The sequence below is a fragment of the Schistocerca piceifrons genome, chromosome 4, assembly GCF_021461385.2.
Source record: "Schistocerca piceifrons isolate TAMUIC-IGC-003096 chromosome 4, iqSchPice1.1, whole genome shotgun sequence".
NCBI classification, from domain to species: domain Eukaryota; kingdom Metazoa; phylum Arthropoda; class Insecta; order Orthoptera; family Acrididae; genus Schistocerca; species Schistocerca piceifrons.
In genome coordinates, this window is record NC_060141.1 from 426329032 (window position 1) to 426344547 (window position 15516).

Sequence of the window (15516 nt, forward strand, 5' to 3'; positions counted from 1 at the left end):
AAGGCCATTGTCTGGAGCTGAACAAAGGCCCTCGCGATCGCGGAGAAACCCGATGCGGTAGGCGCGTAAATAACCTTCAGGCGGTAACTCGGACGTGTATTACACAAAAACGGGATCACCAGTGAGGGAATATGGTATAGTTGTAGGTAAACAACTAGAATTCTCTCATATACAGATTTATTCACACTTAGCATCTACACAGATACAAGTCCGGAGACTAACTGCCGTTAGCGTCCAACATGCTCTCCAAAGCCCTCTCCTCAAAGATAGCACACTTACGCACAGAACAAATATCGATTTTTATGGCACTCTACGCCACATATCCATGTGAAATATGCAGTGCGCAAAAAGTTTGATATGAAAACACAAAAAATGTGGCTGTTACCATTGGAATAAACAGTACTTCCATTTCAATGTTTTTAAGCTGTTATCTGACCTGTAAGGAGAATCAAGCTGGTCTCTCTGAGGTAGTAATGGTTAAGGCATAGATAAGTGATGAAACAGAGAGATGACACTGCAATCAATTTTGAATTTTGTTACTTCAGTCTGATTTGTGTTCTTATTTCTGCATGAGGAGCAGAAAATGTCATACAAATGTGTTTGTGCAATGACCTCAATTCTTATGTTGTGTTTGTGTACAGTTACAGAAATCTTATTTCTTCTGTGGCATTTTCATGTAGGTAGTGCAGTTTGACCCAAATACCACAATAACAAGAAGCTGAGGCCATTATGAAACTACATTGCATGCAGTATTGAGAACAACAGAGTTCTATTTGCCATCATGAGTTTCACACAGAAGCGAAGAAAGATTTGTTTTCTTGTTACAGGTACACATGATTGTGAATGTGGTGAAGTTAAATGAATGTTTTTTGTTTCTTTCAGTGTCATGGATCACCTCCACTCATTGACTTTAAGAAAGTAAAATGTCAATCGGGGGTGTTCACAACAGTGACACTATCCTTAGGTGGTAGTGAAGAAGTAAGGCAGAGGGTGGTTGTAAGGCTACAAGAAATAATAATTAAATTTAAACTGTCAAACTACTTCAAAAGACACCATGTGAAAATGTCATTGTAACAGCAGTACTATTTAACATCATTGAGGCTCATCTGTGGTTATTTGTTGGTGGATCCATGTGTGTTCAGTATCATTGGACTTTTCCTTGTGGCCTTCCCTTGCCTGTTATAGTACGTGTAGAAGATTGAGATGTTACCTATTGTGACTAGAAATGATCAAGTAGTCTTTAAAAAAATCTGATACCAACATTGTTTTCTAATTAGTTGCTGTTTATTCTTTGACCTAAGCCTGTTGGAAGTTCAGTAAGACTGAAATAAATTTATTGTAAGTTTTTTAAGCATGGTGTCACTTTATACATTGTATTGTATGGTGGCGTATTAAATTTCATTTTTAATTAACAAAATCATAAGCAGTTGAAATAAACATTATTATCTTAATTAGTAACCATTCCATTATTAAAACATGTTACATATAGCAAACTATTTCTGTAAAGTTGTTCCATAATTTGGTGTACCAATATCTAATATAAATTCACTGGAGATTTGGCAGTGTTACAGTATTTCCATAAATATTGTTGATTTTTTTAAGCCTGGATTTTTGTCATGATAATTAAATGGTGGTTGATCAGACAATGTATAACAAAAAAAAAAGATAATAATTAGATTGTACTTGGCTCTTAATGACTGATAATAGGCATAGCAATTACTTACACTATTGAGGAGACCTGCACTTGTAGACACACTGACATCCAGTTTGTGATCACTTGTCTTCAAATGGCATAGAGCAGAGTTAAAGATAACCACTGATTCTTGTAACAGAATGTAATACACAATTTATTGCTCAGTTGCCTCTGATTGGTGGCTATTTACGCTCATTATTTTGCACACTATGAGAACAAACATCCAATTACACTCAAAAATCCTGTTACACTAAAACTTTTTAAATTTATACACTTTTATTTATTTGATAAGTCTGGCAATTTTAATTCTGTCTCATTCATTGGAATACAATAGTTCTCACATTGGTTCAGTGTTAAATGTTTTTCATTTAATAAATAATAGTATCTTTGTCCTATCTGGACATATTTCTTCATGTAAAATTGTGCAAAATGTGGTGAGTCAGTTCAGTTTATGTTTCTTGTTCGAAGCTGACTAATTTCAATGAGTTGTTGGTAGCAGCATATTCATGATTTATGATGATACAAAAGTCAAAGTATAGGTAATCAACATTGCCAAGACTCATCCTATGCCCCAGGCAGTGGAAATCACTCACAGAAAACCATGGATTCAAGGAAATTATGAAGGAGGTTTCCTGTTTGGTGTTCTTTTGCATATGTACATTTGAGACAGTACTGGAAACAGCTCATTTTAAATTGATGTATTTGAATGGCAGTTGCATCAACAATTAAATTATGTGATCGTTTACTATATAATACAAATTTATTCTCCACTAAGAAGCCAATGAGAAACAATTAATTTTGAAACAAAAGATTTGTGCTACTGACTACTTATTTTCAGATGGTGGTATTTCATTGCATTATTTGTCATCTTCCCACAGGTAATGAAAGAAGTAGGACTAAAACTATTTCCCATCATTTCTACTACCTCAGTTCAGTTGAAATCGTGAATGGGTGAAGAATAATTCAAATGCCAGTGTAAAGAAAGAATTATGAAGAAGAGATACCAGTAAGTAGTAATAGTTATTTATTGCTGAAGTTTTCTGCAGTTTGTTTTGTGAGAAAATGTGAGTTACATTGAACTTTGGGAGTATATGATCAACTATTTATCCAGTAGAGAGAGATCTTTCATAAAATGTAAGAAATGCGAGGACATTACAACCATAAATGATATACGTAAAATTAATAGGAAAATTTGCAAAGAGCTGTATCTTCAAAAGTTACAGGTGACTGTAAATTTATACATTTTGTATTTCTTATATTTATATTTTTTCAGTACTTATTAAGGTGAATGACATTTCTTGTCCATAAACAAATTAAATATTTTCTAGTCATCAGAAATTAAAACTAGAAACTAGAGCCATATATAATATGTGTGTTAGGTAATAAATTTTGTGTAATAATACAATTTTAATTTAGACAATCACTTAAACTTTATTTTCTAAATGTATTCCATAGTAACTTATTCCAATTTAACATAGTTGCCTGTTATCAGTCTACTGTAGTGTACATAATATAAAATGTTTTCTGGTTTCAGTTTCAAAGTAACGTTAGAAAAAATAAAACTCACCCAGAAAACTATTTCATGCACCTTAAAATAGACAACCTATCTTACATTGTCCAGCCCAATTGTAGATGATGTGAGTATTATTGTATATCTTAAGGTGCATGAAATATTTACCAGGACACTTTTATTTTGCCCACCTTGTACCTATAAAAAAGTACTTATCAAATGAAATATTTCCTTCAATAAAACAAAAGTTATCATATCAAGACAAACCTGTTTTCATTTTATAAGAGGCTAGTCATAGGTTTTGGATGTGATTCATAATATGAAATTTTCAAACATCTGTTAATGGAGGTCATTTATATCCATTTCTGTTTGATTAAAGGTTTTATTTAATATTATCAGAGATCTGTAGAGTTATTGTAGAACATTATACTACATATTTTACACATATTAGATTTCATATATCAAACTTAATGCCCTGAGCAAGAGGCAACTGCTTGCTGTGATTAATAGTCACAGTAGCACGCCTCATGTATTGTTTCCAGGAATCAGAACCAGATTCACGGCCACCACCAGTGTGCTTCTCCCCACCAAATGCTCCTCCAATTTCAGCTCCATTTGTTGGGATGTTCACATTCACGACCCCACAGTCAGAGCCTTTTGGCCCAAGCCACTGAAAAGAAGAAAAATATTTGTTTTGTTGTCCATCTGAATGACAAATTGTGTTTTTATTTCCACCTAGACACTTAGTATTTAATGGAAGGGATTTGGGTATATTAATGAAGAATTAAAGATGACATTAAAATATCTCACCAGCTTGAAGCAGGCTAGATCTCCCGTGTCAAGCACAAAGGTAACATACAAAGTGCTGTATGAATTTGGAAAACTGCTTTGGCTTGTTTAGTTGGTATTCAGGTGAGTGACTTTAGTTTATTTGTTGCTTCTGTGATTATGAAAGGAGTACTACTACAAATTAGGCTGATAGATCATGTGTCTCCTTGCATCTTGTGTTTGTAATTTCAACTGTTGTGGTTCCTGAGTTGTTGATAATGACAGAGAATGTAGGGCAAATTTTTACAACAGGGCTGCTTAGATGGGCAAGAGTTACAGTAATCAGGGGTGATGAACAATTATAGGAACAGACAAATGTATAGTTCAAGTCAGTTGCAGAGAGGAAGTTGATTCTGGGAAGTTTTAGGATTTTAGGTAATCTGTTTCTTGTTAAATGGAATGAATAAGTGAAGCAGTTGATTAATAAGATTGTGATCTTGAATGGTATTGTATAGTGAGAGGCAGAAACATATTCAGTGGAAGAAATGCTTAACTGGTAAGACAGTCAGGATAATCAATTTTGTGCAGGATATGAGGTTAAAGTAGAGTGAAAGAACTGATGGATGCAGAAGTTAACCCTTAGGAGGACATGTGCAGTAGTACATTGAGATAAACATAGACAGCAGGTGAGGTTTTGCAGGAGTTGGAGGGAAAAGACTCCTAAGTCCAGAATTATGGTTATGCTGAAGCTTGTCAGGTGAGGATAGCAATCAGATCTGAACAAATGCTTCATGGCATTTACTAAATACTGTTCTCATGTGATTTGCTGTATAATGAACAACAGGTATTTGAGAGAGTTAATTTTATGAAACATGAGAGTTAAGATGAAAAGAAGTCCCTTAAACTGCAATGAGATCTCATATTTCTTTACTTTTAGACTTTTTGTGATTAGAGATCCAGCAGATTGGAAAAAATGAAAAAAAAACAGCATCCTCAAGTACCTTATGTCATATAGATAGGAGACATAAATTTTTAAAAAAATCCATTGGTAGAATTAAGGAAAGTAAAGAAAGGGCACAGGAGGGGCTTCCTGGCTTGCAGGAACCATATACAAAAGTGGTAGCAGGGTTACGTAATTTTCTTCCTGAGGCTAAATAGCTGAGTGGGGAAAATGATGGTAAGTAGAACAATGACAAAAAGGATAATAACAAACATATTTGTATGAAATGTGCATGCTGTCAGCACTGCAAACCTTGGCAACCTCTGTGTGTATTTCAAAGTTCATGAGATCCAAAACTACATCTATGTTGAAAGGAGACTACAAATCTTCCTCATAAAAGCAAGGCCGTAGTCAATTAAATGGCACAGCTTAGAATGTATGTCACACAAATATTACTGAACATGTACATGACTAACAAAGAACCTGTATACTACAATGGTGCCATCCAAAATTTACAGATCTGCTCCCAAGATAGCCGTACCAAATTATGTAACAGCTACCAGAATAGCCTTAGAGCGGGTATAAATAAGGCTGCTTTAGCCCCACCAATTATAATAATACCAAATTCATAATAATAATAAAGGTAGGAATTTAAGGAGATGGGACCTGGATAAACGGACAGAACCAGAGGTTGTGGAGAGTTTCAGGCAGAGCATTAGAGAACGATTGACAAAAATGGGGGAAAGAAATACAGTAGAAGAAGAATGAGTAGCTTCGAGAGATGAAATAGTGAAGGCAGCAGAGGATCAAGCAGGTAAAAAGATTAGGGCTAGTAGAAATCCTTGGGTAACTGAAGAAATATTGGATTTAATTGATGAAAGGAGAAAATATAAAAATGCAGTAAATGAAGCAGGCAAAAAGGAATACAAATGTCTCAAAAATGAGATTGACAGGAAGTGCAAAATGGCTAAGCAGGGATAGCTAGAGGACAAATGTAAGGATGTAGAGGCTTATCTCACTAGGGGTAAGATAGATACAGCCTACAGGAAAACTACTGAGACCTTTGGGAAAAAGAGAAACACTTGTATGATGATCAAGAGCTCAGATGGAAACCCAGTTCTAAGCAGAGAAGGGAAAGCAGAAAGGTGGAAGGAGTATATAGAGGGTCTGTACAAGGGCGATGTTCTAGAGGACAATATAATGGAAATGGAAGAGGATGTAGATGAAGATGAAACGGGGGATATGATACTACATGAAGAGTTTGACAGAGCACTGATAGATCTAAGTCGAAACAAGGCCCTGGGAGTAGACAACATTCCATTAGAACTACTGATAGCCTTGGGAGAGCCTGCCCTGACAAAACTCTATCATCTGGTGAGCAAGATGTATAAGACAGGCAAAATACTCTCAGACTTCAAGAAGAATATAATAATTCCAATCCAAAAGAAATCAGGTGTTGACAGACGTGAAAATTAATGAACTATCAGTTTAATAAGTGATGGCTGCAAAATACTAACACGAATTCTTTACAGATGAATGGATAAACTGGTTGAAGCCGACCACAGCGAAAATCAGTTTGGATTCCATAGAAATGTTGGAGCACGTGAGGCAATACTGACCCTACAACTTATCTTAAAAGATAGACTAAGGAAAGGCGAACCTACATTTCCAGCATTTGTAGACAGAGAAAGCTTTTGACAATGTTGACTGGAATACTCTCTTTCAAATTCTGAAGGTGGCAGGGGTAAAATACAGGGAGCGAAAGGCTATTTACAATTTGTACAGAAACCAGATGGCAGTTATGAGAGTCGAGGGGCATGAAAGGGAAGCAGTGGTTGGGAAGGGAGTGAGGCAGGGCTTCAGCCTATCCCCAATATTCAGTCTGTATATTGAGCAAGCAGTGAAGGAAACAAAAGAAAAATTTGTGGGGGGAATTAAAATCATTGGTGGTGAAATAAAAACTTTGAAGTTCACTGATGACATTGTAATTCTGTCAGAGATAGCAAAGGACCCGGAAGAGCTATTGAACAGAATAGACAGTGTTTTGAAAGTAGGATGCAAGATGAACACTAACAAAAGCAAAACAAGGATAATGGAATGTAGTCTAATTAAATCAGGTGATGCTGACAGAATTAGATTAGAAAATGAGAAACTTAAAATAGTAGATGAGTTTTGCTATTTGGGGAGCAAAATAACTGATGATGGTCGAAGTAGAGAGGATATAAAATGTAGACTGTCAATGACAAGGAAAGCATTTCTGAAGAAGAGAAATTTGTTAACATCGAGTACAGATTTAAATGTCAGGACGTTGTTTCTGAAAGTATTTGTGTGGAGTGTAGCCATGTATGGAAGTGGAACATGAATGATAAATAGTTTGAACAAGAGGAGAATAGAAGGTTTTGAAATGTGGTGCTACAGGAGAATGCTGAAGATTAGATAGGTAGACCACATAACTAATGAGGAGGTATTGAATAGAATTGGAGAGAAGAGAAACTTGTGGCACAACTTGACTAGAAGAAGAGCTCGGTTGGTAGGATATGTTCTGACGCATGAAGGGATCACAAATTTAGCATTGGAGGGCAGTGTGGAGGGTAAAAATCATAGAGGGAGATCAAGAGATGAATACACTAAGCAGGTTCAGAAGGTTGTAGGTTGCAATAGGTACTGGGAGATGAAGAAGCTTGCATAGGATAGAGTAGCATGAAGAACTGCATCAAACCAGTCTCTGGACTGAAGACAACAACAACAACAGCAACAACAACAACAACACATTCACTTTGCCAACTTAGATCAATTTGGTCAAATGGAAATTAGATACCTGAAACTGCCTAAAAATTAATTCTACAGTTTGTGTGTGTGTGTGTGTGTGTGTGTGTGTGTGTTAGAGAGAGAGAGAGAGAGAGAGAGAGAGGGAGGGAGGGAGGGAGGGAGGAATGCATACAATGAAGTTCTCCAAGAGACCAAGTAACAATCTCTTCTCTGACAAAACTCCTGAATAAGATTGCCTTTTCCTGAAGAATTATGTGAAAGAAGATATAGAAGTTACATATATTTTAAAGAAAGTCACGTGTCATAGTCAACCAGGATTGGTGTACTTACCTTTGAAAAAACAGTTTCCAGGCTTGATGTGAAAATGCTGGATGATAAACCTTGCTTAACTTCATTATTCCATTTTATTGCCTCATCAACATTCGCAGTTTTCAGGACATAGACAATTGGTGCAAATGTTTCCTTCTGCACTACACTGGCATCATGTGGCAGTCCCGTTATAATTGTTGGTTCAACAAAAAATCCTGGTCTATCCACAACCTGTAAAGTAAAAGTCAGTCAACTTATTGCTATTCTGTAAAAGTCTTACTAGTTATTAGATGATATTGGGTATTACAAGAAAACAAAAGATTTCCAGGTAATCAAGTATGAAACTAGTAACTGCAATGAATTTGAGGTTTGTGGAAAATACATTAAGGTAGTAATATTTGATGCATACATAGAGACTTCCAAAAGCAGGTCATTCCACACTACAGCCATTGCCCAACAAGAATGGCACACCATCAGAAGGGAGAACATATTCTGGGTTTCCTGCAGACACAGCTTTGTTACAGTACAAATAACAGGTGCATCACAGCATGAGAATGAAAGGGCATAGCAATTGGAAACATGCTCCAAAACTTAAGTACATGGGACAGTATGAGTCTTGTGGTCACAATGTCTAAACTGTACACAGATTCTCCATGAAATTCTGGTGCTATATGGACAAAATACAATTTGATGTTCAGGCATACTGAAAGGGCACCAACAATTTGATCAGGGTTGCACACATGTGGGTGACAGTGATCTATCATAAAAGCCAGATCTTGCACCATGTGTTTTCCATCTTTCAAGGAAGCTGAAAGAACATCTGGATGGAAAGAGATTTTTCTAAGGATGAGGATGTTCTCACAGCAGTACTCGAATGACTCCTTGCCCAAGGAGTGGATCTCTACTATGAAGGAACTGAACAATTTGTAGGCCATTCCAGTCATTGTTCTCAGAGCCTTGCTGATTACATAGAAAAACAGTGTAAGGTATGTGTATCGCTTTGAGGTGTAAAGTGCAGCATTCAATAAAAATTTTTTGGATTACTGCAATAATGTGTAACTCACTTTTTGAAGTCCCCTCATACTTCTACCATAGTGATAACATTGAGCATTTATTTGGGAAAAGGACAAAATTAGGCAAAATAAAAGAGATAGTTACCAACAAGTCTTGTATTAGCTCTAATTAACCTCTGAAATTACATTTCCATTACACCAGACACGTTTTTGCTTCAGAATAACTTTTGGTTGGTTGGTTGGTTTGGGGAAGGAAACCAAACAGTGTGGTCATCGGTCTCATCAGATTAGGGAAGGAAGTCAGCCGTGCCCTTTCAGAGGAACCATCCCGGCATATGTCTGGAGTGATTTAGGGAAATAACTTTTGGTCTGTGTTATGTTACAGTAAGGTGTCTTCTTCACTGGCTGGTTAAATGTAAGACCATAGATCTGTAAGTTCATGGTCCAGTACCTGGCCAATCCTATAACTTTCATATGAAAATAATTCATTTTTGAAAATATCAAGTAACTGGATAAATACAAAATCTATTCACCAAGTGGTGGCAGGAAAACAAACATATGAAAAGTATTATAGTTTCTAAGCTTTTAGAACCAGAGGCTCCTTATTCTAGCAGAAGGGTTGAAGGGGAAGGAAGAGGTGTGTAGGAAAGGGACTGATTAGGCTTAGGAAAAGAGCAAGAATTCATAAAAGAAACCCAGAGCGCCAGGTCAGAGCAGATTTACAGGACAGTATGAGAAGGAAAGACTGATTGTTGGCGACTGCACCAGATGAGATTTGAAGACCTGAGCACTTACAGGTGGAAGATTACTGCCAAAACATTGTATAAGAGTTAATAAGGGCAAAAAGATGGCATGTGTGGTGAAACAGGCACCAAGGTCACAATTTACATTATAGAGCATGTTCTCCAGCAGGATATTGCATTTTGACAATATACACCATCTGCCTATGCCCATTGGTTTTAACAAATAACTTTGTGGTGGTCATACTGATGTGAAAGACCAAACAGTGTTTACATAACAGTTGGTATACAACATGTGTCATTTCACAGGTGCCTCACCCTTTGATAGTGTGGCGAGATCGACACCAGTATTGATCTGAGCATCATCTTTGAACCTAGCAAAACATTATCTTTGTGTAGTTCTGCCAGCCAGTTCTCTGTAACCCTTACTTGTGTGAAAAGGTAAATAAATGAACTCCTGATTATAAGGTGCTGTTTGGTGTATCACACCCAAGTTTGCACCTCACTGGTGACCCCGAGTTGTAACGTATTCCATTTTTGCCATTTTACTGTGTCCGCGGCCTCCATGTCAGTTATTTTTGTGTGTATTACATCAACACAACATTCGAACAATGGCTTCAGCCCAATGCCTAACGCCGGATTTTGTGATCCACATGCATCGTGTTGCGGGCGATGTACACCCACCAGGACTGCAACACGATGCCTCTCACTCGTCGATTACGCCGATTTCGCCGGACGTTTTCGTGCCTGCAGCAATAAGTGAGGTTAGGAGTGTGCATGACTCCAGCTATCAGACGCCTTTGTTCCTGCCACATGTGCCCTTCCTTATCGACGGTGCAGTTACCTCTTACGGATCTCTGTGCAGTGCAGGATCAATGCCGATTTCTGCAAATGCTCCGTTGGATAACCTACCACCGCCAGGACAACGGTTTGCCATGCTGCAATCCATGCAGTACCACGTGGATTCCTGCCATGTGGCCAGAACTGCTTTGTTCACAGGTCAACCTCCTCAGCATCCAACCACACCCACACCTGCCTCAGTTCAGCATCAGCACATGCCTTCCTGCTTCAATACCTTGGCCTGCAACAGGAACAATGGCTTGTTATCTGCGCCTGACCTCCATCTCCGTCCTACTGCTACACCTCAGTGTTTTGTGCCACGACATTCACCTTGTCCGCACACTGTTTTGACTGAAGTGACTATGAACAGTGAACATTCACACATTTTGCCCAATGTTCGACATCGTTTTCCTCACTGTGCTTTTGGACAGCCCATACCTCCGCAGCCTCCCTGCAATACAAGTGGCTCCGACTCTGATCGCACATCAAGTTTTCCACGGACTGGCACGCGTTTTCAAGCTTTGAACTTTTTCTCACCTTTCGCCCTCGCACTATCTCCAGTCGACCTTCTGCAACCGCAATTGACACATTACGGTGTCTCACCCGCATCGGCCTTCCACATCATGACAGATCGTGCTCAACCACAATATGTCACCTTCACGCAGCCACTTGACCAGCCATCATCACCACATACCCTGGAGACACACTCTCCTGGAATACTGCAGCAACAACAGCTCGTTTCACGCCGTGCCCCAATGAGTTCAACGCACCCTGTTCTTCCAAACGTTCTACAACACTTACTGATGCTGCTGCCGTTCAATCCTGACAGGGCAACGACCTGGTTCAAAACTGTGGACGAAGTGTTCGACCATTTCAAACTCGACGAATCAACCAGATTTCTGTGCCTTATCACCCACCGGCATGATCAGGAGCACTTGATTGCTGACCTGGTCGATGCCTCGGACTCAGCTACCCGAGGTGTTTGTGCCTGTCCCCATACTATGCGATGACACACTGTTTGTTGTTTGTATCCCTTCATTCATTGCTCATGACACAACCTCCGCCATTCCCTGCCACCTCGTGAAATGTGTTCCCCTCTCACCCTTCGTTGACCTGGACATGCTTCGTGTGTTCACCACGCCCACCGGAGACATCGTTGTCATCGCTCCGTTCCTCCTGTAAACCGCCAGCTTACCTGTCGCCACATGACCAGCACGCCCAGTATGACGCCCGGTGCGCTTCAGCAACTTCCAGGTTTGGTGGCTGGACCTTCCTTCACGTCATCTACCAACACAGCTCCCTGATGACACTGTCGAGCTGACCGTGGTTCGGCTCCCGTGGACCACCCCTGCCGACGACATGGTCCCCCTCCCCGGCCTCTCTGGAGTACTCCATACTGCGGGGGGGGGGGGGGGGGGGGGGGGGTGTTATGTGGTACCGATGAGATTGACACCAGTATCAACCTGTGCTTCATCTTTGAACCTAGCAAAGCATTATCTTTTCGTAGTTCCACCAGCCAGTTCTCTGTAAGCCTTAATTGTGTGAAGAGGTAAATAAATGAACTCCTGATTATAAGGTGTTGTTTGGTGTATCTCACCCAAGCATCCACCTCAATAGCTTATGTTTTCCCAGTGCTAAGGCTGGTGTAGGTGGTAGGAGGAGAGTACATGTGGTAAGTCTTATAGTGAAGGTGGTAAAAGAGTAAGAGCCATAGGGCAGGGAGATGGGTGCAGAAAGAGTTAGGGTCTGACAAGGATATTGTGGAGATTGTGAGGGCAATGAAGAGCTAGTCTAGTTATAGTGGGTAAAATGTTGGACAGCGGGCAAAACGTCAGAAGCATGAATCTCATTTCAGGGCATGATTTTAGGAAGTCATATCCTTTTCAAGTAGCTCATTAATACATTCAAAGCCAGGATAATACTGAGTGGCAAGTTGTGTACTCACTTACAAGCCTTCCTAGAATTCCTCTCATCTAGCACTGCTTCACAACGCTTCCTCGGGTTCCCAACAACATGACCCTAACCTGTCCTCTGCAGAACTCCAGGCTCTTTTTACCCTAAAAGCTGATGAATCCATCATTATCCTCTCAGCAGACAAGGGATACTTGACCAACAGGGGTATGTAAGTGAAGATCTATGCCAGCTGTCTGACACCTCTATGTACAGCATCTACAATCAAGATCCCATCCCTGTGATTCAAACTGACTTGCAGCCCCTCCTTAAAATCTCTGGCCCCTCACAAGGACCAAAACCTCATTCCATAGAACTTCTTACCCCACCCAAACCATGCACCCTCAACTTTTACCTTCTTCATGAGATTCACAAATCTTATCACCCTCGCTGTCCCATAGGTGTGGACTTCAAAGCACCCACTGAATGTATATCTGCCTTAGTTGATCAACGCCTGCAACCCATAGTGCAAAGACTTCCATTTCCTAGATCATCTGAAATTTGTGCCCACTCCCACCACACACCTTGCTTGTCACCATTGATGCCGCTTCCCTCTAGACCAACATCCCAAACATACATGGTCTGTCTGTTCAGCCAGTGCCCAACTGATTCCAAACTCATGACATCCTTCCTGCTTGACTTAATCAACTTTATACTTACCAACAACTACTTTACCTTTGAGGGACAGGCATACAAACAGATAAGGGGCACAACCATTGGAAGGAGGATGACTCCCTCCTATGCAACCCTTTTCATAGCTCAGTTGGAAGGGACTTTCCTGGGATCCATAAGCCTTCAGGCCTGGGTTTAGTTTAGATACACTGATGGTATCTTTTCCATATGGACTCATGTTGAAGCTGAGCTTTTAAAATTCCTAGAATCTCTGAACAGATTACTCCAATTAAATTTCACATGATCCTATTCCAGATCTTATGCTGTTATCCTTGAAATTGATCTCATCCTCACTAATGATCAGTTGCACACTTCTGTTCACATTAAACCTACTAAAAACAACAGTATCTGCCTTTGACAGTTGCTATCCTTACCATTTCAAACATTCCCTCCCATACAGCTTTGGGATTCAAGACAAACATATTTGTTCTGATGCAGACTCTTTACAGCAATAGACCATCATCTTCAGTGGACATAATTATCCCATGAGCCAAGTCCAAAAGCAGATTTCCTGGACCAGCACATCCAATCCTGGTACTGCTGAGCCCTCCAAAAATCAGGTTACGAGTACTCCATTTGTCATTCAGTATTATCCTGGCCTTGAATGTATTGATGAGATACTTTAACAAGGCTCTGACTTCCTAAAACCATGCCTTGAAATGAGGTTAAGTCTGTCTGACATGTTGTCCACCATGCCTAGAACAGCTTTTTTTAGCCCTCCCAATCTCTGCAATATCCTTGTCAGGTATTATGCTCCTTTTGCACTCATCTCCCTATCCTATGGCTCCTACCCCTGTGCCCATCCCCATTGTAAGACTTGCCCTATGCACCCTCTCCTACCATGGCCTATACCAGGACAGTAACCAGCAAAACATATACTATCAAAGGGAGAGACACCTGTGTAATGACACGTCATGTACCAGCTGTTACATAAACACTGTTTGGTCTTTAACGTTGGCATGATCACCACCTAGTTATCAGTTAGGATGAGTGGGAATAGGCAGTGGATGTATACTGAGAACATACAGTATCCTGTTGCAGTGCATGCTCTACAGTATGACTGTCATGACCTCAGTTTCTGTTTCATCACACATGCCATCAGGATTCTTTCCCCAGACATGGGTTTCTCATAACTCGACAGGTGGGAACAGGTACTACAACAAGCCTTGTTTACACCACCCACCTGGCCTTAACTTATGTTAATTTCTTTGGTCTTAGCATTTCTTCACAGTAACTATTCTTTCTTCACACCCATTTAGTTTCCCACATCTTTCATTTTCTGTCTTATCTATTTTTCTCCACCCCACCCCACCTCCATCACATGAAATCCTACTTAGCTTTCCACTCTTAATAACTTGTCCATAATGTTTTGGCAGTGATGTCTTTCTTGCATATTACCCCATGTTCCATCTTTAAACTCTCAGGTTTTCAAATCTCATCCGATGCAGTCCCCAACAGTCAGTCTTTCCTTCTCATCCTGTCTGGTAATTCTCCCCTGACTTAGGGTTCTGGGCAACTTTTCTGTATTCTATCCTGTTCCTAGGCTTCACCAGTCCTTTTCCTTCAGCCTTCTCCCTTCCCCTTCAAACCATCTGCCATAAGAAGGAGTCACTGGCTCCAAAAGCTTGCAAGCTTCAGTACATTTTATGCCGCCACCTAGTGAGTAGATTTTGTATCTATCCAATTACATTATGCCAGAATTTTTTCTGTCACTTGTCAATTATTCTTTACATCAGGAAACAATTTGTATTTTTGAAAATGTCAGGAATACTGTAGTTTGGAGTTGACCTGAACTGCAAGTCTCCTTATAATTGGCTAAGCAGGTCATAGGAAGACAAAAATGATAAGCCATTTCCAATAGGACATGCCTAGAAAAGCACTTTGGTATTCTAACCAATTATAAGGTTGGGAACAACATTAATTTCTACTGTACATCACATTATACATTCGATGTGATAACTGCAACCAAGGTGCTATAATGGGTTGCTTTTAGGGATTTCATTTTAAGACTGAAAGTGTCACTGTGTGTGTCTGTATGTTGTTGTCTACATTAATAAATTAAATGCTTAGGGTAGCTATCTCTCTACTATGCCTTTCTGTGATACTACAGTCTCATTGTTCAGACATGTAATTTATCTTTGATGTCTTTGTTGTTTTTATCCACAACAGCTATTTTCATTGCTTTATATTTTGATATCCATGGAAATGAGGCATACAACAAGCACTATACAAAGTCTTCATGTCTTTTTTTTTTGTTGAAATATACTGTGCTTTATATACTATTAATTAGTCATATCTTTGCTATAACTATC

General features: G+C 39.5%; 1 protein-coding gene across 1 annotated transcript in view; it reads right to left on the reverse strand.

Moving 5' to 3' along the window:
* Positions 1 to 3258: 3258 nt before the first annotated feature.
* LOC124795363 (alpha-aminoadipic semialdehyde dehydrogenase-like) overlaps positions 3259 to 15516 on the reverse strand; it is a 128532-nt gene continuing 116274 nt past the window's right edge. Inside the window, exons 7-8 of the mRNA XM_047259365.1 lie at positions 8011 to 8220; positions 3259 to 3873 (exon numbers count right to left, since the gene is read on the reverse strand). Of these exons, the coding sequence (XP_047115321.1) occupies positions 3658 to 3873; positions 8011 to 8220 (426 nt within the window). The 3' untranslated portion in view covers positions 3259 to 3657. The remainder of the gene's footprint in view (positions 3874 to 8010; positions 8221 to 15516) is intronic.